General features: G+C 38.8%; 1 protein-coding gene across 1 annotated transcript; it reads right to left on the bottom strand.

Annotated features, from left to right (window-relative positions):
• Window positions 1-730: 730 nt before the first annotated feature.
• Window positions 731-27,196, bottom strand: LOC105444003 (monocarboxylate transporter 3-like). The gene is made up of 5 exons (XM_030983250.1): window positions 26,836-27,196; window positions 6,714-6,937; window positions 4,922-5,062; window positions 2,742-3,764; window positions 731-1,215 (listed from the first exon to the last, which is right to left on the bottom strand). Exons 2-5 carry the CDS (start codon window positions 6,913-6,915, stop codon window positions 1,070-1,072), a joined length of 1,512 nt encoding a protein of 503 aa, XP_030839110.1. The 5' UTR covers window positions 6,916-6,937; window positions 26,836-27,196; the 3' UTR covers window positions 731-1,069.

The raw sequence follows: 27,196 nt of genomic DNA, 5'->3' as shown, positions 1-27,196 counted from the left end.
TATGTTAAAAATTATTTTGTTAGTTTGTATACAATGTTATAAATTATGTACAATTTTTGTTTATGAGAGAAATGAATAAAAACCTATGAAAAAAAGAAAAAAAGATAGAGCATTATTGGATTTGGGTGGCCATAAAAAACCATGGGGATTTGTCGAGACGACCAGCCCTAATGAAGGTAAAATAACTTTTATTGAACATTCAATATAATATAGAAGATTTAAAAGATAATAAAGGACTATAAAGGAATAACCTGATATGATATATTTTTTAAACAAATTACTTAGTAACGCAAAAACCCACAAGACAATACAAGGCAGTAAAATCAACAATTCAACATTTCAAACACTTGTGATTAAAGGTAAAGACCAGTAATGGTCATGCGATTGCATTGTGAAAGAAACTTTGTGGAATCGATCAGAAAAGGTTGATCATCTAGCATCTAGCATCTGCAAGGTTCTGGAATCATCAAAATGATAAGAAATTTGGCCCATTCTTCGTAAAGTTACAAGCACTATACACAGAAAGATGTATATGGGACTACCCTATCTCTCTCACACGACCATGAGAGAGATAAATTTACCAAATATATGAATTAGTAGGCGGTTTCCCGGCGAATTTTTTATCATCATGTATTAGTCAAAACTTATTCTTTCACATGATTGGTAATGAGAGCTTCCATTTCATTTTTTGAAATTGGGGCGTTACCAATACTGGTCTTTACCTTTAAGAACGATTTGAGTTTTCTTTTAAAGGTGTTCATTGAGTAAAGTGACTTTATTTCTAGTGGCAGATTATTCCAGAATAATTGAATACAATGACCAAAAGACAATTAGAAGAGAAAGAAAATAATTGCATATTTATCTCAGATACGCCGATGCTCATTAGCTATACATAAACAGTCCACCTTGGCTTTATACACTGAGAACCAATTAGAAAAAGGTAGGATGAGGTGGGCATCTTGTAGCGGTTGGGAAGAAAAGGTAAAACAAGGATAAACAATCAGACCCTGCCATCTCTGATCTCATGGTGATATATTCTGCAAATGTTCGGTCCGAATATCGATTGATCTCACATACACGTACAAACACTTTTGCCTTGCTTTGATCGCGAGTCGACAAAGATGAACGTAGATATTGCCAAACAATCGACGACAAGAAACACCCCCATGGTACGGAATATGGCTGGGTAAGACCCCAAAATGTCATACAGAAAACCTGAAAGGAAAACAATTAAAAGAAGAAAAAAAGAAACTAAAATTCAGTGTTTAAATTTTGATATTCAATCTTAATGTAGCAAAATCTAAATCAACCCGTGTGGATTCGATACCTGTTCGGCAGAAGTTCTCTGATGGAAGAAATATTAATAATTAAGATGCTCTTTTGCCCATTAAGTCGGAACATTTTTGCCCCAAAAAAATATTTGCATTATAATGATGATGACAATATTATTATTCTTGATAGAAGAAGTTAACATCTTTTTGTAACTGTATTGATCAATCTAAAGTCACGGAAATTAATCAAAGTTCTCAGAAGATAAATACGTATAATTTGTCTATCAAGTATAAACCATATTGTCACAAACATTTCGTGAAAACAAGCCAGAAAAAGATATTTCTCATTTACGGGCAGCAGATATAATGCATTGCACGTTTCTTTGTCAGGCCTTCGCACGTACATTGTATGCGTGTGCGTGGGCGTACGTGCGTGTGCGCGTGAACATGTTTAATGTTGTCATTGTTATGTGCTTAAGGGAAGACCAGTTTTTGGGCTACTGCATAAATCAATTTTAAGAGAAAAAAAGAAAACGATAAGTTCGATAAGTCGAAGCACTAATGTCCTTTGGCAAAACATTAATCTAAATATTGTGTCACACTCAACCTACGTGAGATAAATGGGTAAAATGTATTCTTTGAAATGATCGAGCGACATAATGGCAGCCCTGGTAAAGCCGGTGTGATAATAATGGAGCGCCAGGAGGGGCATTGTAGCTTACACGAGCGCTATACAAGACTCCAATATTAATGATCATTTTTCTTCTTCTTCTTCTTCTTCTTCTTCTTATTATTATTATTATTATTATTATCATTATTACTATCAATTATATTATTGTCACTATTTAATATTACAATAATTATAATTATCATCATTATTAATACTATATTTTTCATTTACATTGCTGTTTATCTTTATACAATTAATATATTTTTACTTTAAAATATTAAGTATTATAAGATAGAAATACGATCATATACGAGATGAGTAGATCATTGATTGTTTTATTGCTTTTTTTTTTTTTTTGCTTTTTTTTCTTCATTATAGTATTTATCTCGGTAAAATGTATTAATGTAAAAAGCATAATTTATTGTCGTCCCATGTTCACTGTCTCCCAAGAGATTGGATTTGGAATGGGGTCGTACTGTAAAAAGTATTATGAGTCAAATAATTTATTTTCATCCCTGTATTATCTTCCAAAAAAAAATCTTCCAGTAGTATGTTCATTTTTGTAATTCGTGGTCATTTAATCTTTACTCTTACACTCATTTATCTATGTTGCACTATAATTTTGAAATTTGTTATCCGATGTTTTTATGAAAAAAATTGAGAATTTGAATTTGAATTTATACGGACAACCACCCCTGTTTAGTCATTGCCCTCTGAGGAAAGTAAAGGCAATTACCCATCTGACAACTACCTTGTCTCGGGGGTGAAGTAGTCATGTAATGTTAATAGTATTTACATACCTGTAAGAACACCCGATATCATTAAGGAGCCTCCAGTTTGCATCAACGAGTACGACATTGCCTTTGCGAAATTCTCCTTTTTCACGATTATGGATACAAAACCGTAAAAACTGGAGAAGGAATTGAAGAAGCCAAAGCCACTGACGAAAGAAAATATCATCAAATACGTCAGAGACGTATTGATGGAAAAAGCGAGGAGTCCGATGGCTGCTAGTCCGATGTTAGCAGCAAGCATTTGCGGTGTTGACAGCGGATACTTGTAAAGAACTGCTATGAGTACCGCCCGACCGGTAATACCACCCACAGATTCCATCATAACAATATACACAGCTTTTTCGACAGGAATTCCAACAGATACGCCGTAGGAGACTGAAAAGAATGCCCAACTGGCGTAGCATATTTCGTAAATGCCCTCACATGGAAGCAACAGGTAAATAAAAACGCGTTCGTTCATCAAAAAACTAGCATTAATTTCTGACCGAATATATTCCCGGATAGCGGTCAATGTCATTGACATATAACTCTCGTCTTCGCTTAATGTCTTTACCTTCATGTTGGCCCGACCTTTTCCAATCAATGGCTGGGCATTCGAATCCGCCTCTGGATTTGAGTGATTCTCATCGTTTTCACAAATACCTTCTTCGTCACCCTGTATGTCCATTTCTAGATTTAAATCATTCTCGTCACTTCCACAGGCGTCAACATTTTGAAGCGGGTTAACTTCTTGGTCATCATCTTCGTCCCTTTTGTTTAAATCGCCGCCCATCATTTCAGATCGGTTTTGTGGACGTGGAGGGCGCATGGTGGCTCCCATCGGTACGCAATGAAACATTAATGCGCTTAGAAACAATAGAGCACCTCTTGTTCCATAGGCGTTGAGACACATCACGGTAAAATAAGGTAAGAGGAAACTTCCTAATTGACTACCCACGTGTGTAACAGTCTCGGCGAATCCATACTTGTCCCCGAAATGTTGTTCGAGAGTTATGCTTGAAAGCTGACGTAGCGGGGATGAGAAAAAACCTAGTAAGAACAACAACAACAAAAGAATTAATAACACTTTTTTTTCAATAGGTTAGCGGATATGCGAAAATGTAAGAGCATAGTAACAATTAACAACAAAACATTACGCTTTCTCAGTATTAGCAATTTTCCGGATCTTTTATTTTCAGATCGATCGCTCCTTTTTTGTTCATTCTTCATGGATGATGTTTTAAAACAGTTTTAAAACAGGGGTGATGTTTTAAAAATAGAGGGCGCATGATATAAAAAGGTGGACTTAAATATTTTTACCGTTAATGTATTTTAAACTGGAACAAGAACAAATGTACATGAAGTAGAAATGAATTGTCTTTCATAATAAGCTATATTCATGTTCAATTCCTCTTTATGTTCGAACGATCGTGTGTGTTTTTTCCTAAGAAAAACAAGTAGAGAAAAGCCATAATTTTCAAAAAGGTAGAAATTCTTTGAAAAGAAGAACATTACAGAAGGAAACATATCTTTTTAGAGGTGTCGTGGTCGAGTGGATAAGTCACCGGACTGTGGATCACAAGGTCCGCGGTTCAAGTCCCGCCGCGGCACTAATGTCCTTTGGCAAGACATTGATCTACATTTGCCACTCTCCACCCAGGTGTTAAAATGGGTACCCGGTAGGATGCGAAAGCTAATGTGGTTTGATTAGCAAGTGGCGCTTGTAAAATGGCGACTGGCTGGAATGCTCCCCAGGGAGTGGAGAATGTGCATACCTTGTGTGCGGGTAAGCCTGAATCCGATGACCGGGGTAATAATAATATGTTGTAAAGCGCTGTGATACACATGTATGTCTGTAAGAGCGCTATATAAATGCCAATATTATTATTATATCTCTTCATAAATCTATACCGTAATCCCTAGTGTTCTATATTGAACTATAAATTAACTTAAAACTTACTTAAATCATGTTCATTCTTCAACTCAACTCAACATGATTGATCTCGGTCATTTTATCTGAGGTCACTTATCTGAGGGTGAATTTTCACTCCAAAACGAAGTGACTTCTAATCCGCTCCTAAAAAGGGAAGTACATGTACTTCCATGTAGAGAAGGCCCTAAATACTAGTATATTTGTATAAAGTAACATGAATATTAAAGTTCTATTACGGTTCATTAAAAGAGTAGGGTCTAAACTTAAAATCTACCTGTGAAGAAGAAAGAGCAGCCGAGGGAAACCGCTGTTTGGCTGAAAAATGCTGCCATGAGTGAGATTGCCGCCAGGAAACCGCCCAAAGTTGCTACTAGACGAGGATTGAACTTCTGAAACAAATAATTGCTAATCGGACCTGGGTGAATAATAAGACGGTTATTAAGTTATGAAAGAAAGATACTTTAAACACCTATACAAAGGCTTTTCAAGAATCAACCCGAGAATTTTGTTTAATGATCTTAGATATCCCATAGAAATCTCTCTGTCTCTCTTCTTTGAATGACGTTATACGTGATCTTTTAACCACAAGATAACATAGAAGTTAACACAAAAAATACAAATGATCTAGAGGTCTTGTGGTTATTGTTTGTCACTCTATCTAAAGGTGAAATGCATTTCATATTTATTTCTTATGTTTTTCAGATCTGGTTTCTGTGATCACAGTCTACGAGATTCTTCGAATCTATCAGTTTTGATAGTAAAACAATCGTGAAAAACTTTGAAATGAAAGTATCTTTTCATGAAAACGTTCGTGACAAAGGCTCGGACATAGGTAGTGCACATGACAGTTGTATTGATAATGCTTTAAAAAATACGCATTAATAATTATTAAATTAATACTTTACATAGTTTTCAAAATACCGATTAAGAGGTAGTTTAAGGATATGTAACTCTGAAGTTAACTTAGATTTCAGGATACAGCCCCTGAACCACAGATGACCATAAAGGACACGAATATTCCCGTCTCCCTCGATAATATCTTTTATTCTAGTCTACCTTTCTCCCCCCCCCCCCCCCCCCCACCCGCTCGCACTCTCTCTCTCTCTATCTCTCTCTCTCTTTTTTTTTTGTATCTCTATCTATCCATGGGCCTACTTCAAGTGGACTCTGATCGGTACCATAATACATTTATGCACATGTCTCTGTCAAAAGTATTATATTGACATTCCAAACATGCTTCCAAGCTTTGATCTCATCACGACCGCTGCCAGTCAGCCATAAAAAACAGAACTATGCCGTGAAGAATATACAAAATGCCTGCGCAAAAGAAACTGATTCGCTTAAAACCACGGAAATGCATGTGCAGTTATGGCGTACATAATTAATATAGGTGTATGAAGTTAGAAATTAGAAGTAGTTTACAAGAGAAACCTGTAAATTTGGCTGTAACATGATGATTTTAAACTTCACTTTAAAAACTTATCCTATCCATTTTCAAGGAATAGAAGGTATTAGGACAGTAAAGAATATGTATTTTTCAAAGTTTGGCAAGTCTATCAGTGTCCATTTCTTTAATAATCAATCTAATATCACACAAATTGTCATAATTTGGGGTTCATTGCTCCTCTAACTGGTCTTAAATCACGATACTTTCCCTGAAACTGCACTCTGGGCCCTGGCCCAGTGAAAGAATGTAAAAGTTATTTTGTCTGTGAGGATGCTTGATAACATAATCAACATCGTCGCGTCAAATGAACGTCCTCATCAACATACACATTTTCAGGTGGCGGTGGTCATGATGTGATCAAATAAAGACTCTCATTATTAGTCCATCTGTAGTCGGGTCCATGATCTATCTTTATAAACCTATCTATCTTTGTCTTTCTTATCTCCCTTTGTCTTTATCTCGCTTTCTCTAATTATCATAAAGGTGTCTATTTCATCACTCACTCTCCCAAGCATCCTTCCCTCTCTCTCTCTCTCTCACACTCTCTCTCTCTCTCTCTCTCTCTCTCTCTATTTTTATCTCTCTATCTTTCTTCCTTTCTCTTACATCAGTGACTTACAAGCAAAGAAGAACATCCCAACCTCCAGTGTGATTAAGAACCCAACTGTCGTGTGGTCCAGGTCCAGCTGGTAGGCCAAAGATGGAAGGAGGACGGACAGTGAAGTAGGAACGCCAGAATAAAGGACGTGGATGATAAACTTTGCAAATGCCACAGCATAGCGCCATCTATCTAGGCCCTCGGACGCCTCTGGTGCCGCCATCTTGGATCAAGCCAGTCCTTACCTATATAGGAAAATGTATTTTCCAGCGTTTCATCGTATAGTTGGCAAATGTTGTTTGTACGGCAATAATAGTGGTGAACACTATTGTTATTCGACATGCGTGACAATGAATTCCGTTGTATCGAAGGTGTTTATTTGTAATATTAAAAGAGGGGATGTGAAATAAAGGTGCGGTGGGAAGTCATTCTATCTTTTCAAGGACCGCACACTAGCTAGCACGTTTTTTAATATAAAGTTCTTTTTTAAGGGTTAGCTAAATAATGATAACTTGTAGGAAACGTTGTTGCATCAGTTTTACTGCTGATTCAGTTTTACCTCTGTTTTTTAAAAACCCGGGCATAATGAGGGTTAGGGCATAAAAGTTAAATTAATTATGATTTCAAACATCAGGCTTAAACAAAAATTTGATTGCCCTTTAGGTGCCAGAATCTGGGTCGGTCGGTCGGATTTCTTTCTTTTTTCCCCTCAAAACAGCGACCGTTGCCCCCCAAAAAATCAAAACCGGGAACGTCGCCCAAATCTCGCTGGTTTCTAGCTGGTGCAGTGCATGGTATATACACGTACACGAGGTCGGGGTCTATTTTATTACGCTAGCAGGATTTCGAAACTAGAGCAGAAGACGAGTGAGAATTGGGAATAATTTTTCTGATTTTATGCATTTATATCCCATTTAAACAAATAAAATACTTTTTTTTCTCTAAAAAAACGGTTAATTTTTTTTTTATCAAAAAGCCGACCGTAGATTTTTAGACTTTTGGTCGGTCACGAGGGGCTATACAACATTTTTCTTACGCCTCAACCCGACCTTGGGTCTTAAGTTCAGTGATGAATTTCAGGGGCGTAAATCCCGGGGGGATGGGGGCTGCATCCCCCCTAGCTTGAAGTAGGTGGGATGGCCTGTACAAACATATCCCCTGATATTACAACAAAAAGAGAGAAAAAAAAGGAAGAAGAAAAAGAAGAAAAAAATGTGATTGTTTCAATTTCAGCATAATGCATGAGAAATGAGTTATTTTTTTTTATGTATGTATAACTGTATAGCCTACACGTATACAGTATGTCACTATCATTAAGAATAGTTGCGCGACGTGCGCGAAAAGCACTTCATAAACTTCAGAATAATAAGAATCCCACTATATAGAGTGGTGAAGTGTGACGTCATCAAAAATCTATTTTTGGAATTTCTCAATTTTTTCTTCATTTTCTGAAAGAGCATCAAAAATAATGTCCAAATGTCGAAGACCAATTGAATATGTTAAGTATTGGTTGAGATATGAACATCTGAATAAATATATGTCCTATGGGAACTCAGTGTTATTTGCTCTGGCTCCTAACCATTATTCAATTGGTCTTCGACATTTGGACATTATTTTTGATGCTCTTTCAGAAAATGAAGAAAAAATTGAGAAATTCTAAAAATAGATTTTTATGACGTCACAGCTTCTGTACTCTATACACAAAATGCATTGGGCCGAACCCCGGCCGGCCGCGAAATTTTTTTTCCTACGAACTTTTAGCTCGCGAGGGGAACCTGCGCATGCGCACTCGCGAAGGAAAACAGCGCATGCGCACGTGGAATCCGGTAGGGCGGTCAATAGGGTGATAGTAATTATACAAAGCAATCTTTCATCAACTCATCGTTAGCTCAATCGGTAAGGACAGAGTGTTACTAATAATAATAATAATAATAATAGTACATTTATAAAGCGCAGAAACTATCCAACATTATGTATATATTCTACTGCGCTACAAGAGCTCCTGATATGCTTAGATTTACGGTACAGTTAATTAAAAAGAAGTGTTTTCAGTTTTGACTTAAAGACGTTTACAGATGGTGATTTCCTGACTTCAAATGGCAAGTTATTCCAGAGTTTTGGGGCTGCACAAGCAAATGCTCGATCACCTAGCGTTATTTTTGTTTTAATAGATGGGATCTGTAGCAACAAAGTATCTCGGGAACTGCGCAAGTTGCGATTGTGTTGATTAGGTTTGAAATTCAACAGTTCTTTGATATAAGTGGGAGCTTGACCAAGAAGTGCTTTATATACAATCAGCAAGATTTTGAATGTTATTCTCTGGCGTACTGGTAACCAATGTAGATTTCTTAAAATTAGGGTGATCCGTGTGAATTTAGAACAACCACAGATCAGCCTTGCACAGGTGTTTTGAACCCGTTGCAGTCTCACTATTTGACAGTCAGGGATCCCATACAGTAGACCATTACAATAGTCCAGCTTATTGGTGATACATGCATGTACAATGTCTTTCGTAATGTCCTTATCTAAATATTTACGAATACGTCTGAGATTAAAGATCATGTAGTATGCTGATTTACAGACATTTGTGATGTGCTCTCTCATATTCAAATTCGAATCGAACTGTACTCCAAGATTTCTTGCACTAACAGATGGTTTTATTACAGAGTCTCCAATTGATACACTGTTTAAGTTGATTTTGGATGTCTGTTTAGGTGTGCCAATGATCATTAATTCAGTTTTACCATCATTAAGCATGAGCCTATTTTGCAACATCCATCCGCGTACATAGTCAACACATGTTTCTAGGAGTGAGACACATCGCTCTTTAGCATGTTCATCAGGTCTGAATGATACATACAGCTGTGTGTCATCTGCATAGCAGTGGCATGATATCTCGGGGAAATTTGTTCGAACATTTGAAATGAGATTAGCAGTGTACAGAGTAAATAACAAAGGACCCAGCCGAGAACCTTGTGGAACTCCGAAAGGCACTGGCAGATCATCAGAGATCACATCGTCTATTTCGACCTTCTGATATCTATTCGCCAAATACGACTCTATCCATTCAAGAACACTACCATCTATGCCAAAACAGGTCTTTAAAGTTTCTAATAAGCAAGAATGATCTATGGTGTCGAATGCACTACTTAGATCTAATAACAGTAAAAGAGTGACTTTCTGGGAATCCATAGCCATCAATAGATCACTCTTTATTCTTAGCAGTGCAGTTTCAGTACTATGGAATTGTCTATATGCAGACTGAGTACATGGCAAAAGTGAGTTGTTATTGAGGTGATCCATAATTTGCTGGGTAGCAGCACCCTCAACCAACTTCGATATATATTTCAGATTGCTGATAGGTCTTAAGTTCTTAAAATCTGCGTCAGGTTTTTTCAATAAAGGTGTGATGAGGGCATTTTTCCATTGCATGGGAAAATGACCAGTCGAGAGAGAAAGATTAATCAATGATGTGAACACAGGAATTAATATGTCGATACATTGTAGAAGAAGTTTCGTGGGCATAGGATCTAAAGAGCATGACTTCTTACTGAGGTTAAGTATAAGTTTTTCAACTTGGTGCTCAGAAAGAGGTTTGAAATTGCTCAAAACATCGACATCATGGTAAGTTGCTAATGGAGAATAGGTCCTGGGTTCATTCATTGCATCTAATCTAGTTTCAATATTCTTGTGGATTTTCACGACTTTGTCACGAAAATAATCACCTGGGTCATTCACAAACTTATGTTTATCAGTACTACAAGGTATCAGGGGTTGTTTATTAGACATGTTCAATAGAGACTTGACAACATTGAATAACTTGTTTTGATTATCCTTATTTTCCATGATCAGATCTCTGTGATATTTTCCACGAGCTTTGTTCAAAAGTTTCAATGTTGCATTTCGAACAGACTTATAGTTGTCCCAATCACTATCGGCCCTAGTTTTCAACCAGCGCTTTTCAGCCTTTCTCTTTTTCCTTTTTACAGTCAGTATACCACGGTACTTGGGGACGTAACACTATCTGTTTAGTAACAACAGGGGCATGTTTCTCTAAGATATCACTAAGCGTAGTATCATACAATAAAGCTAGTTCAGTGAGGGTACTAGGTGTGTGCATACAGAGCTCGCTTTCAGCGATGTCTAACTTCAATCTATTCACATCAATAGCAGACAGCTTTCGAAATGATATCAGTTTAGAAGGCAATGGAGGTTTAGAAGAGTTTAGAAAACACATGACTGGAATGTGATCAGATAATATAGAACTATGTGGCCATGGTGACCCAAATACGATATCATCAGACTGACGACATATCATGATGTCAAGGGTGTGACCGTGTACATGTGTAGAGAAATTAACCAATTGTTTACAACAAAGCGATTCGAGAAGATCTACAAAGAGTCTAGCATCTGCATTGGCAGTATCCACATGAATATTGAAATCTCCTATGATCAATAAAGGAGTGTTTGACAACAAATGACATTAAATGTAGTCATTAAATTCTGATACAAAAGATGTAACCGTCACTGGATGTGATTCAGAATAGGGCGGTCTATAGATATTAATTAGTTGCAAGCGAAATGATTTACATGAGATAGAATATTCTGCAAACTCAAAGGAGTCCTTTTCACCCGCAGCAACTTGATGGACGTTGATTGTCTCTTTATAAGCGAGACCGGTTCCACCACCACGACGGCCCATCCGTGGTTGGTGAACAAAGAACCTTGGAGTTGCCGTGAGGGTTCAAATCTCAGTTTATTTAGTTTTTTACCTTTATAAATAGTGAGGCAAAGCAATAAGTCTAATTGTTTGTGACCTCCTTGCATGCGTGAAGTATAACAGTTCGTATATGTGAGCATGCGCCAGGTATAAAAGTTCGTAGGAAAAAAAAGTTCGCCGGCCGGCCGGTGTAACAGCAGATCTTGTTACCTTGGCGGATCGTGTTCTCGGAACAAAATCTGCCTAGCAGATATCGTGATCAGCAGCGGATATCGTACCCGCTACAACCAAATCTGCCGTTAGTGAACACGGCGGATAATGTGCATTGGCGGATTTTGTTCCTATATAGCTACAGGCAGTGGCAAACCTGGCATACCGCGTCAGGGGGGGGGGGGGGGTTGGGGGGAGGGTGTTTTTTTTTGGGGGGGGGGGTTTCCCCCCTCCCACGGTATTTTGATGTTTGCGATCGCGCGATTTCATGCATACCCGTACATGTTTTGTTGATTTGAAAAGTCTTTTTAATTTGGAAACAGATTGTTTTATTGGGAGGGGGGGTTAGGGTTAGGGGTGTGACACCCAAATTTGCTGCCAACTTTTAAGGGTGCGACGTCATCCAAATTTGCCGATTAACAAATGCATAGCATCTACCACCCTCCTTCCCTATCCTAAATGTTAATTATTCCATGGTTTAATTAGGCTCTTATCAAATTAAAAAACCTTTTGAAGTAATCATTAACCCCTATAATATTGAAACATGCAACTAATTTGTTTCTACATCGTGATCGACCTGAAAACAAATACAAAAAAGTAATTAGCCCCCTTTTTGTATCTGAATCCACATACCAGTGATAAAAAATAATCATGCGAGCGCGAGGCATTACGAACTGATTTTTCCCTCAACAGTGACAGGAACTGGGCTTATGAAGCCCTTCAAAATTTCTGTCGGCAAATGCGTCACTCTTTTCCTCTTTCCTTCCCTACTTCTTTCATTTTTTTTCTCTCTCTCTCTCTCTCCTTTTTTCTTTCTCTTTTTCTTTCCTTTCTTTCCCTTTTTTCTTCTTTTCTTTCTTTTTCTTTTTCTTTCCTTTCGTTTCCCTTTTCTCTTTTCTTCTTTTCTTTCTTTTTCTTTTTCCTTCCTTTCTTTTCCCTTTTCTCTTTTCTTCTTTTCTTTCTCTTTCTTTTTCGTCGGGGGGGGGGGGCAATCCGGCCCCTTCCCCCCCCCCCATAAGTACGCTAGTGGCTACAGGACATGGTCTGATAATTCTATCGTGAATAACATGGCGGATTGCTAGACTTAAATTGTCTGATTTGTTCGTATTGGACATCGAATCTGTAGGCTATTCCGAAAAGCATCCCCCTTTATTGCATTGACGCCCACAGGCGACAAAGCCTCGTTGTCTCTCTTTCTTCGTGTCCATTCTTCTTGTCCATCGTTCTGATTTTATGTTAAAACCAGCATAATTGACATTTTGGCATTTTTGTTTTATTTATGCCCGAGTGGGTCTAATGGCCTCTAGAGGCCTATACATAAGACCTCCTCCCCAACTGCTGTTTTAACAGAAATAAATCATAATTTAATTACGTATTTATTTCATTTCATTAAACATTTTTCCTGTGATCCAGTCTCTGTGCTTTTTCATTTTCTTTCTTTTCATTTATAACTCAAATGAAGGCAGATATGGGAAGGATCATGATTGGTCAGAGCAAATTGACGTGTTTGTTTGGAATCTTTCAAACTTTTGTATTACTGCATTTGTTAGCCAAGAAAACCTTTTAGAATAAAACAACCTGACTCCCATAGTAGCGTTTTAAACATTGGTAAGCCCCCCCCCCCCCCCCAAAAAAAAAAAAAACAAACAAACAAAACAAACAAACAGATTCCTTTGATTTTATATGATAAATTGCAAGAAATAGAAATTATCAACGGCTTCGATCATTTCTTTAAAAATAGATTTATAAGCTAATAAAACAATATAGACCTAATAAACTTAAATTTGTTTTACCCCTATTTTCAAACTATTCTCGAATCCTTACAGAGTATAATTCAGGTTATTTTGCCACCTATAGAAGTTGTCCGCATCCAATAGACGAAAAGGATTATATTGTATTTCTTTATCAATTTAAAATTTGCCATTACTGTGCATCCCTTACAGATTTATAACATGTTTTTTTATTCGGTTGTACTGATTACGAAACTTGAATTGTGGGGCCGGGGGGGGGGGGTGATCGAGGCTCTTTGCATCATCCCATATCCTCCCTTCATTTTTTTTTTTTGGGGGGGGTGAACTTTAAGGTCACTCTACATGATAGAAAAAACAGATTTTAAATATCATAAACTATTTTCTTAATTGTAATGGGTTTCATCAGTATAGTTATTGTTCAATACTGTAAAGACAGTGTAGGACACGGGCGAGCTGATGTGGATAGCGAATTTTTGGAATCATTGGAATTTTTATTTCAAAATAATTATAGCGCAAATTCCCTCACAGTCATCGTCCTTTCATTAAAACTAACGGTGTAGCGTTTTGGGAAAATAAACGTTGAATTTCTGGTACACCTGCCCTCGCTTTCTATCAGCACAAATAGTGAAGATATAGCAATTCTGATACAGAAAGAGAAAAAGATTTGCGAGCGAGCGAGCAAGCCAAAATAATGAAGTTTTTTTCACAGAAATATTTTTTCTTCTTTTTCATCCAGCATAATTCTATTGTCAAGGAGGGGTGTACAAATTGGCGATTATGAAGGAGGATTATTGTTTACTTTCCTTCATAAGACACAAAGTGTAATATACATGTTGGTCGCCTTTCTATCACAATGGATTACCATCTTTATCAGAAAGGAACTTGGATTATGATAATAATCGAGAACATACTTTGTGAGCAAGCGAGTGATCTGGAATTTTTTTTTAAACTTCGTCATAGAACGCTTGTTTTTATATCCAGAGATATTTTTTATTCATATATAGATTGACTTTTTGAAATAGTGATAAAAAATATCATCATTGTCTGGAATATACTGTTACAATGAAGATCCTGGTGATAAATACAATGAAAATAAATAGTGCTTGAATGAAATAAGTATAACTAGAGATGATATATTCCTTTCCCTTAACTAAGATATTACCTTTAAATAAACTGATTTGAAGTACGGTGTTAAACCTAGTGTGGGTGCTTAATTTCCAGTACAACACCTCTTAACTAAAACTTGAAGTCACACATTCTTTCACTACACAAGTCCACAACAAACGGGTGCAAACACACTTAAACACATGCCCATGGGTGTCGATCCCGGGGGGATGGGGGGGGGGGATATATCCCCCCAATATTTCAGGTGGGGGGGGGGATGGCCTGTACAATCATCCCCCCCCCCCCCCCAAAATAATTCACCATAAAAAAATTTAAAAAAATGAAGAGAAACATTAATGATGAGAGTCCGGTGAGAGTAGTTAATGGTTATTACTCGCAAGATGACCATCAATATACACATTTTGCTATCTCATTTTCATAATACATACATATATACGAAGTATATAAGACAACCGTATATGAGACAAGAATAAATTGAATTCTCGCTCACACGGCTTCATCAGGAATTGATGAATTTATTCAATTTGTTCAATCAACAGCATCATAGAAATACAGTGCGCCAAATGCAAAGACGCAGCATCAAAAGCAACGAGCTAAATGTTAAGCGCGAAGCACAAAAGTAGCAGTCTGCAATGCACATCAGACAATCCTGGACAGTGTAAACATAGATGAACTCTGTGACGATTTCGTGATGAGATCGGAGACAAGGAGAAAGATTTTCGGACATTGGTATGACTTATAAAATAGTTCACTAGTTAATATGTTATTTCCGTTCACCCTTTTTTAAATTCACGTCATTGTATCTTTATATTTATTTTTTTCACTCATTTTATTTCCTGATATTTCCTAAAACATTTTTCATTTTTGGAGAAAGATTATTATGTCACAACTTATTTTTGACACAAGTTATTTTCAGTGGGGAAACTGAACTCAGACAAGGATTAATATAGAGAACAGTACAACGAATCGTCTTCTTTCTCTAATGATTTAGCGAACAGGGCAAAGCTGTTAGGGGGGGCAACTGAATTCAGACGTAGATTAAAAGGTAATAATCAAATGAAACGTCAAAGTACACGATACAACTAATCGTCTTCTTTTACTAATAATTTAATGAAACGTGAAAGCTTCCGCGCTACGCGCGGAATGGGCGAAAATGAATACAGACAAGGATTAAGATTAATAATTTATTGAAAAATTAAAGCTTCCGCGCTTCGCGCGGTAGGGGGGAAACTGAATTCATGAAGGACACGATACAACAAATCGTCTTCTTTCTCTAATAATGTAATAAAATGTGAGAGCTTTAAGGATTAAGAGTCGAGAATGGTACATCGAATCGTCTTCTTTCTTTAATAATCTAATGAAACGTTAGAGCTTCCGCGCTACGCGCGGGGGAAGGGGAACTTGATTCAAACAAGGATTAAGATTCGAGAATGGTACATCGAATCGTCTTCTTTCTTTAATAATCTAACGAAACGTCAGAGCTTCCGCGCTACGCGCCGTGGAAGGGACACTTGATTCAAACAAGGATTAAGAGTCGAGAACGGTCCAACGAATCGTCTTCTTTCTCTAATAATCTAATGAAATGTCAAAGCTTCCGCGCTTTGCGCGAAAGGGGGGTGGGGGGTGGGGGGACTCCCCCTCCCTGCACCCAACCCGTGCTCACTACCGCCCCCTAAAATTAAATCCTGGCTACGCACTTGGGAGGGGTGCAACTTGCCACACGCTTCTACCACTTTGGTTGCTTTGATCCATTGCCGAAAATATTTTGGCACCTATCATCCCCCCCAACCGCGGATACAAATCGACACCCTTGCACATGCCTGTTGTGGAAGGTTATTAATACTACTCGATCAATGGTCGAAGGGGTCCTCCAAGCAATTTTACACAACAATGGAGAAATAGGTTGCTTTAAGATAGGCACTTTGTTTGGTGCCAGGTAAAAATGTCAGAGGAAAAAATGTCAGAGGTAAAAATGTCAGAGGTAAAAATGTCAGAGGAAAAAATGTCAGAGGAAAAAATGTCAGAGGTAAAAATGTCAGAGGTAAAAATGTCAGAGGAAAAAATGTCAGAGGTAAAAATGTCAGAGGAAAAAATGTCAGAGGTAAAAATGTCAGAGGAAAAAATGTCAGAGGAGAAAATGTCAGAGGTAAAAATGTCAGAGGTAAAGATGTCAGAGGAAAAGATGTCAGAGGAAAAAATGTCTGAGGTAAAAATGTCAGAGGTAAAAATGTCAGAGGTACAAGCAAAACAAAATGAGTGCCGTCATCATGTCTCAGCACTTTTATTACACTGAATGTCGAGACGTACTGCTACTGCATGGGCTAGTCTATTATATTCCTTTCTTCCATAATGTAAATTTTATAAATGGCTGTGTGTTGTATTTCGTACATTTCCTGAGGATAATACAATGTGGAAAATAGATTTTGAAATTTATTTTGTTGTGTGATCAGGCTTGCATATATGTATGAATATCTAACATTTGTTGATATTTTGAATCGGTTGATGTGTTAATGTTTGTGAAACGGACCGGTTTGGCCGGTGCCAGCCTGCACCTATCCGCGTGTAACGTTCCAGAGACGAACAAAGTCCAAACGAAGAAATGAAAGTTCTCGACAAAAGTCAAGTGTTAAAGTGAGTAGTGCATTTAGTACAAATAGTTACATATAATCACGAGGAATCACGAAAAGTTACATATAGGGTTGGGCGCCCCGAACTCTGCTAAAGCTTTAGCACCTCATGGCGGCAAAAGAAGTGGAGTAAAAATAAGTAAATCAAGAAGTCGCTCCGAAAAGTAAAAACTCGCTCCGAAAACTAAAAACCCGCTCCAAAAAGTAAAAGACCGTCTCGATTCAGAAGCTCATCCCATTTTTAAACTCTCCGACAATTATAAATAACGATGTCATTTAAACCGAACCTCTGCAAAGCGCGCGCTTCTCTGGAATGTGATGGTGCGGTTGGCATTTAAAGATAAAGTTGAGTTCTGGTCTTGCGATTGCATTGTGAAAGAAACGGTGTGGAAGCAATCAGAAAAGGTTGATCATCTAGCATAAACATCTAAGTATTGGTATGTAGTGCAAGGTTTTGGAGTCATCAAAATGATAAAATCGTTGGCCCTTTCTTGGTAAAGTAACAAGCACTGTACACAGAAAGATATTGATATGGGACTACACAAACATATGGCATACAAATCGGGCCTCATTTTAAAGCTGTTACTTGTCATATCTGGGATATGAAGTCATTTGAAATAGATTTTCAGGGAATAACTTTTTTCTTTGATGTTAATTCTTCCACACTTGCATAATAAGAATGATAACAATCGCTCACACATTATTGTTCACCTTTCCCCAGAACTCAACCTTCTCTTTAATTGATGTAACATCGGCGGCTTTCTGCTTTGTATCGGAGTAACAAAGCTGCTTATTGATTTTCTCCCAGACTCTTTAATACCGCAATAGTAATCGACAATATTTTATTGCAACGCGCGCACTTCGGGAATGTGATGGTCCGGTTAGCATTGATAACATGGCTTTCTGCTTTGTTTCAGAGTATCAAAATACCAAGCCCACAAGAAAGTGGAATTGTCGGAAATATGCATTTATTGGAATTACATATAATAGTAGTCATTGCCACGCAGTTAACATGTCCAACAATCTTCAAAAGTGAAGGAGAAGTGGGGGGGGGGGAGGTTCATAGATATCTGATCCTATTTTTGGGGCTGTACTGACTTTTCTTTTTATTTAATAATTACACCTGCATGGAGCGACAACTCAGCCTATAAAACATGGCCAAACTTCTCGATTTTAGAAATCTTTTTCCCCAGAAGTTTGCTCAGTGTACCAGTACCATGTGCTTTTACAAAAGCATAATATACCGGTATATAAATATTGAATAAGGCAGACTAATGGGACATGCATGGTTGCTACTCCGAGTTTCACGCCTTGCAAGCGATCATCAGACAAGAAAGCATTCTTACATGATTCCTCTGCAACCTTGGTAAATACGCTCAAAATAAGACTTAACTAATACAATACCTGAATACAATATAATAAGAATTACTCATGAGTAATTCTAATTGTATTTTATTAGTTAACTCTTAAGCTGCCACCCATACAATGCACCCAGTGCCACAGTGCTAATCCCTATTGTGCCAGCCACAAATCTCCTGTGTGCCAAGTTAATTTTAAGGTTGGTTCAAGTGCATGTTAATTAAATCTTTACAAAAAAACAAATCGCTAAATTACTCGAGAAAATCCAATCTGACTGTTGTATACAAAGACGCGTAATCCAAAGCCGATAATCTGATGCACGCGATGGTACTTTCAATAGCGCTGCAAAAGCACTCAGAACGGTGCAATGGGCATGAACAATGACTGTTATTACATATGCGCCCTTGCATGCACAAAGCAGAGTAGCGGTGGCTCTCTAGCATGAACGTGGCATTCAATCGATAGTCGATTGAATGCCACGTTCATGCTAGCGAGCCACCGCTACTCTGCTTTGTGCACAGAGCACTATAACAATAGCGCGCTAGCAGTCTCATGGCAGGATATGAGTTAAGTCTTATTTTAGGGGTATTTGTACCAAGGTTGTAGGATAATCATGTTTAAGAATGCTATCAATTGCCTAATGATTGCTTGCAAGGCGCGAAACTCGGAGTAGAAACCATGTCCCATTAGTCTGCCTGCTCTGCCTCGGCATTGACCACTGTTCGGAAGGATTTATTAGCAAAACATTATATAAGAGGAAGGGGGAGAGCAGCCGGGTCACCGTGCCCCAGAAGAAGAATACCCTCCCCCCTCGTCTTCCTTCAGCAATAATCGGGCAAAAAGTCACCATTGGGGGCCGAAAGGTAAATAAATTTAACTGGGAAAGTGGAAAATAAAGCAGCGGTGAAAAAACAACTGCAGAATATCCATCGCTGTTCTTTTTCGATAATCCTAATAACCCGGGTGTAACCATAACAAACTTGCCACATGATTTTGTTTTTAATTTATACCTCTTACATTTATACCTCTGACATTTTTTCCTCTGACATTTTTTCCTCTGACATTTTTTCCTCTGACATTTTTACCTCTGACATTTTTACCTCTGACATTTTCACCTCTGACATTTTTACCTCTGACATTTTTACCTCTGACATTTTTACCTCTGACATTTTTACCTCTGACATTTTTACCTCTGACATTTTTTCCTCTGACATTTTTACCTCTGACATTTTTACCTCTGACATTTTTACCTCTGACATTTTTACCTCTGACATTTTTACCTCTGACATTTTTACCTCTGACATTTTTTCCTCTGACATTTTTTTTCTCTGACATTTTTACACCGAGCCCTTTGTTTGGCCCTCACTCCATCCATAAAAAGCAAAGAAAACACTAACAGAATCGTACGAGACTCTTTGCAATAAGATCTTTTTATTTCCCAACAATGTCTTTACAATCTTAATATTTTGAATCTTACTCTGCCTAAGCCATTAAATACAAGTTGTTCACCCCGTGGTTGGGTACTCTGCATACGCTGATAATTACATAATGGATTTTATTCAAAAAAATGGCTGAGGTGATGGAAATCTATTACATTCTTTTTAAACCTTGCACTCAACAAATCCAATCCGTTCCTTTGAATTTCAAAGAGAGAGGACTTAGAGCCATAGAAACGTTAATTGCTTTTCGCCTTATCGCTTTCTTCTTTTTTACGCTTAGGTGGCTTAATTCCTCTTTTAAGAGAAAACTCTTAATAAGAGCGGCCTCTTGCTCGAACTCGTACTCGCACTCAGCATCCATGGTGGTATACAGTATAGTACTACGGTACACATGCAATTGCAATCGCACGCAGCCTAGCCAGCATGCATGCATGCAGCAAGCGGAGACCGTACCACTCATAAAAACGATACCTTCAGAATGGAACGATAGCTGCAAAACGGAACACTATCTGCCAGCCACTCTGCGTGGTGGGTTACAATATCTGCCGGCAGATTTTGTGACGGGAACAATATCTGCCGTCGGATTTTGTTCCGCGAACACGATCCGCCAGTCACACTAAACGCCGTCACACCGGCCACGCAGTCTTCTGCATATTGCACCGCATGCATGCTCCGCTCTCTCGCGCTAGCAATGCAGAACAATTTTCCCCGCCCGCGCGATCTAGGGGAGGTAGGGGGCCAATAGGTTACCGTGACGACTGCACTGATCTTGATTCCGCCGTGTGTGGTCGAACGGTCAGTATAAAGCGCCGTTGCAGGTTAGACCGTTTCAGGAACGGTCTAAAGTTCGCCTTCTCGTCTTCTTTCTATAATAATTAAATCAAGCGTCTAGGCTTTTCGCGCGGGAAGGGGAAACTGAATTCAGACGAGATTTAAGAGTCGAGAACAGTACACCCAATCGTCTGCTTTCTCTAATGATTTAAGGAAACGTCAAGGCTTACGCGCTTCGCGCGAGAGGGGGAAACTGAATTCAGATAAATAGGGCTTATTAAGAGTCGAAAACGGTACAACGAATCGTCTGCTTTCTCTAATAATTTAATGATACGTCAAAACTTGCGCGCTTTGTGCGGGAAGGGGAAGCTTAATTCAGACGAGAATTAAGAGTCGAGAACAGTACACCCAATCGTCTGTTTTCTCTAATAATTTAATGAAACGTCAATACTTCCGCGCTTTGCTCGGGAGGGGTAAACCGAATTCAGACAAAGATTAAGAGTCGAGCACGGTTTAACCATTCGTCTACTTTCTCGAATGTCAAAGCTTCCGCGCTTCGCACGAAAGGGGGGAACTGAATTCAGATAAATAGGGCTTATTAAGAGTCGAAAACGGTACAACGTATCGTCTGCTTTCTCTAATAATTTAATGAAACGTCAAAACTTCCGCGCTTTGCGCGGGAAGGGTAAACCGAAAGATTAAGAATCGAGCACGGTTTAACAAATCGTCTACTTTCTCTAATAATTTAATGAAATGTGAAAGCTTCCGCGCTTCGCGCGGGAGAGAGAGGGAGAAACTAAATTCATACAAGGATTAAGAGTCAAGCACGGTTCAACGAATTGTCTACTTTCTCTAATAATTAAATGAAACGCCACAACTTCCGCGCGGGAGGGGGGGGGGGGGGGGGGTCGGGGGGACCTGAATTCAGACAAGGATTTACAGTCGAGAACGGTACAGCAAATCGTCTTCTTTTTATAATAATTTAATGAAACGCCAAAGCTTTCGCGCTTTGCGCGGGAGGGGCGGGGGAATTCATACAGACAAGGGTTAACAGTGGAGAGAACGGTACAAAAAATTGTCTTCTTTTCCTAATAATTTAAGGTAACGTCTAAGCTTCCGCGCTTCGCGCGGTAGGCCTATCACCCACACCCCCTAATGAGCGCGCTTCGCGCACTCTTTGAGTGATTCGCCTGCTCATTACCGCCCCTCCCTAAAATGAGATCCTAGCTCCGCGCCTGCATTAAAATATATAGCTATGATGCTGACTAAGTTGACGAAATAATTCGTATATTTATGTCGTCGAGGAAAATGACCATTTGCGCATACGCAAGTACTATCGGCCCCGGGTATATAGGGTTACATTTGTAAATATTGGGACATTTAATTTTGTCGGTAATTGGGGGTAGTTTTATCGGTAATCGTTGGCCTCTACACCCCCCCCCCCCCCCCCCCCCCCCCCCCCCCCCCCCCCCACTAAAAAAAGGTCTAGCGACGCCCCTTACCATTATAGATCATTTTCTAAGTGATGGGACTCAAAATAAAGAGTTCACATCTTCCCGACGAAATACTAAATCTTTATGTTACTACTTGAAAGTGTGTCGTCTTATTTCGGAGTTCATTATAATAAAACACTACAGTTTGCAGCTGTCAGTATTTCGAAATATATTATGTCCAATTCTTTTACTTTATGGTTGTCAAATTTGGCATGTGCGTGCATGTATGTATAAATTTATGTACATGTGCTTGGGTATGCGTGGGTGTGTTGTGTGCACTGTAGAGGTCAGAGGCACTGAGGTCTGTGGTCAGTGGTTGTGTGTTTGTGCGTGTGCGATCGCGCGCGCTTGCGTAAATTAGTGTGGGCGTGTGCTCGTACTAGTATGTGATGGCTATCGCCGATCAACACCCCACTCCTCGGTACGGATTTACGCCCCTGGTGATGATAAAGGAAGTTAGACCACTGTCCAACTTAGACTTAGTAGTAATAATAATAATAATAATAATACATATGATTTATAAGGCGCCAAATCCACTTGACAGTCAAATGCTCAAGGCGCAGCTTGTGCAAAAGATGAAATACATACATGATACATTTATACAAAGTGCGATAGGAAAGGTACAGACATGAAAGGTAATGGTAATCAATTATAAGCTAAATTAAACAGATATTTCTTAAGATTGTTTTTTAACACCTCAGCAGAACTGCTATTCTTAACCCATTGAGGGAGAGTATTCCATAACGAAGGCCCAGCATGAGCGAAGGTTCGTTCCCCCCCCCCCCCCACTTTGTTTTAACCCTAGGAGTAACAAGTAAGCCAGAGTTTTGAGAACGTAGCTGTCTAGAAGGAAAGTAATGCTTAATCAAGCCGATGTTATACTGCGGAGCAGAGCCATGTATACAGTGAAATAATAGCAAAATAATCTTGAAAACAACACGTTTTTCTACGGGCAACCAATGGAGTGATTTGAGGACTGGTGTGATGTGACTGTACTTGTTGGACAGGGTCACGACACGAGCAGCAACATTCTGTAATCTTTGTAATTTTGCGAGTAGGTTGTGAGGCGAACTAAACAAAAGGCCATTACCAAAATCCAAGCGAGAAGAAATCAAAGCATGAGTAATTTTCTCGGTGGCACCACGGTTAAGATATTTACGAATAAAACCCAAATTGCGTAACTGATAACGTACTGATTTTGAGACATATTGAATTTGAGTAGACATTTTCATGTTTGAGTCGAGAAACACACCAAGGTTGCGACATACATTAGATAGGGTAATTTCATGTCCAGCAAGAGTAATTGAAGTGATGGAAGAAATCTTCTCTAACTGAGTCTCAGAACCATACATTATAAATTCGCATTTGGCGAGATTTAATTTCAGTGAATGTGAGTTTAACCAATTATGAACATCTTGTACACAAGTCTCAATGTTATGGATAGCGCTGGCTGCATTGCTCTGATTGGGTTTGAAAGAAGTATATATTTGAATATCATCAGCATAAACATGATAAGAGAGAGAATGGCGATGAAAATACTCTTCAAACCCGTTAAATATAACGAAAAAAGCGTGGGCCCGCCCACAGAGCCTTGTGGAACTCCGCATGTAAGTGGTACAAAATCTGAAAGGTAGCCGTTTATCAAGACAGCTTGAGAATGGCATGACAGGTATGATTTAAACCATTCCAGGGCTTGACCTTTAATACCGAGTGACATGAGGGTATTCACCAGAACAGTGTGGTTAACAGTGTCAAAGGCGGAAGACAAATCAAGGAGTACCATAGCAGTTACTTTTCCGCCATCCATCTCCTGGAGTATAAAGTTGGATACATTAACAAGGAGGGTTTCTACACTGTGGTGGGGACGGTATGCAGATTGAAATGGGTCAAGGAGGTCATTATCGAGACAGTAATCATTTAATCTAGAGAACACCACCCTCTCAAGTATTTTAAATAAAAACGGGAGATTAGAAACTGGACGGTAATTACTTAGTAATTCAGAATCAAGATTGGGTTTCTTCAGTAAAGGAAGAATGTGTGCCGTTTTAAGAACAGAAGGTACGCATGCCTGAACAATACTTAAGTTGACAATCTGTGAGATAACAGATGCAAATGAAGAGGAGCAATCCTTAATGAGAACAGTATAGACAGGGTCTAGTTTACACGACTTAGCTGGCAATCTATGAAGCAGTAATTGTATCTCATCGGAGGTGGTAGGTTGAATCGTCTCGAGGGATGCTGACGTGACAGGATCAGGTGGAGTTAAGTCAGGAGTGAGACTGTCCTGGATCTTCTGAACCTTGGAGCGGAAGAACTGAATAAATCTTTGAGCCAGTTCTTTACTATCAGAATGTCTTGGAAGTGGAGAGTTCTGTTTCCGATTCAAGAGACGATTGGCCGTAGAGAAGAGTTTCTTAGAGTCATGTCCACATTTATCGATTAGCCCGACAAAGTACGAACGTTTGGCTCGTTCGACGAGAGAGTTCATGAAATCTCGTTGCGCACGGAACATCTCTTTGTCAATGTGAAGCTTGCCGTTAGATCGCCATCTCCGCTCAAGCTGCCTACGTTTACGTTTCTCAGCAGTAATCTCGCCGTTGTACCAGGGATTGTCCTGACGGTCTCGAACCTTGCGGATCTTGGCAGGAGCATGAATATCGAGGAGCGAAGAAAGAATGGTGTTGTAGCGACTAGTAGCTGTGTTGACACTCTCTGACGTTAAGGGCATAATGTCGCTCTCAGCAACATCCTTCGCGAAGGCTATCCTGTTTATGTCTTTAATATTACGGGAAGCAAATGTTCTGTCGCTGCGTGCAGGCTTAGTGAAGCGAAGTACACAAGTGATAGCAGCATGATCTGATATACCTGGAACGATACTTGGCTTCGAAATTGACAAATTGTCTGAATTGCGCACCAGAACGACGTCCAGAATGTGACCTTTGTCGTGAGTCGGAGATGTAACCAATTGGGATAGGCCATGACTGTTAATAAAGTCCACAAACCTGAGTGTATGCTGGGATGAAGTGTTATCTAGATGGATGTTTAAATCTCCGGTGATCAAAAGTGGGTATGGTTTGCACAACCTCTCATCAAGAAGCGCAGAGAAGTCGATAAGAAACTGAGTGAAAGACTGGTATCCTGGTGGTCTGTATATGACTATAATGTCAACCTGTGTAGAGCCGCCAGATACAGTTCCAGACATTGATTCAAATGTTTCGAATTTGCCTGTTGGACTAATATCGACGTGGAGACTGTCCCTGTAGAGAAAGCCGACCCCGCCGCCACGTTTAGCAGCTCTGGGATGGTGCTTGAACAGATAACCACGAGGGCAAAGATCAGCAATCACTGCATCGTCTGATGCAGTTAGCCAAGTTTCGCAAACACATGTAAAATCTAAACTATGGTCAATAATAAATTCCTCTAATAAGGTAGATTTATTACGAACAGAACGGCAATTCAACATACCAAGTTTGAGGTTGTTATTAAAAGGATCACGGCCCCCCTTCATACCTCGATGTGTCTTCCGCCCTATGTCATGTCTGTTAATACCTAAAGACATAATCATATTACATAATTTCTCATTCTGTTCACGCCACAGTAGCGAGCATGAACGCGAATTAAAAGAGTGAAGTGTTTTACTGTCATACTTGTATGATATAGAATACCTTGTACTGTTATCGTTATCCGAGGAGGCCGAGTTATGTGTGACAGGGCCTGGGTTCGGATTCACATCGCCAGATAACAATATCAAAATCTGAAAAGTGGATACACTGTTAGCGTATAACTGTACTGGAGCACAAAAATGTTTTCCCTTCAATTTCAACTTCAACGAATATACATCAGGTCTAGCTTCTAAATACATGTAGGGAACATTTTGAACATGTGGATCAGAAACCAGATCAGAAGCATGACACCATTGTTGCATTACATGACACTTACAGTACAACATGACCACACAGCACACAAAAGCTACTGAAGTGGTGAGATTCATTGTAATAGTACAGGTCTATTCAAAGCAAACAAAGAAAGAAAGTCAGCACAGACTTTACGCATGAGTGAACAAACCAACTACACTATGACATGTGTATAACATGGCTTCTACTGTGTACTGTATGTGTGAGTACAACTTCAAGCAATCTCGAAAACTTCACAGAATAAGTACATCAAAAATACTGACCTAAATGCTTCCAAATTTGACTAGTAATATCCAGGATATAAGTATAATGAAATATCAAAAATAGAAATGGAGATGACAAATGAAAACAACAAAATCAGTGATAAATCAGAGAGCAGTGCAGTGTGGGCGGGCAGCCACCAGCGCGCGCAGCCAAAAAAAAAAAAAAAAAAAAAAAAAAAAAAAAAAAAAGTCCATTACTCTAGAAATTCTGAATAATATTTTGGGTTTATAAAACGCTTAAAATATCTACGCTGTCTATAATGTGCTTTTACAACTATCATTAAGTCGGTATCCGGATTCAGGCTTGCAAGTACACAACATAATGTATGCAGTCTATGCACATTCAAGTATTGGAACCACTCCACTACGCTACCTCTACCACTTCTTATATACTGTATACTAATCCTTAAAATCTCAGGATAACAATAACTAGAAAACAATGATTAATATACAGTTAAACTTATGACTTACTCAAGGTTTGAAGTATCCAGTGAACACATTTTATGTTCTCATATCACTTGCTTGAAGGAGAAGAAAAAAGGTTGCTCGTGTACACAAGTGCGTAATATGTTTATGCCTCAAACTGTGTGTAGATCGGATGGAACGTGTGAGTATATTGCGACCATTGTTGAATAGATTCGGTACGCTGCAGTACAATGAAGCATATGATCATTAAATATATATTATCATAAAGCACAAAGCAAGAAGAAGATGCCCTAAAAGTAGTATAATATCGCAGTCCCACCGTCAAACCAACCTTTAACCGAATAATTCTTGGCTATGTGTGGTAATGTCAAATTTTTGTCACGGTCTCGTTTGAATGACTGCATTT

Source organism: Strongylocentrotus purpuratus, unplaced genomic scaffold (genome assembly GCF_000002235.5).
Source record: "Strongylocentrotus purpuratus isolate Spur 01 unplaced genomic scaffold, Spur_5.0 spur5_scaffold_13, whole genome shotgun sequence".
Taxonomy (NCBI): Eukaryota; Metazoa; Echinodermata; class Echinoidea; order Camarodonta; family Strongylocentrotidae; genus Strongylocentrotus; species Strongylocentrotus purpuratus.
Note: the sequence above shows the minus strand (reverse complement) of the source record. Positions and strands in the feature narration are given on the sequence as shown.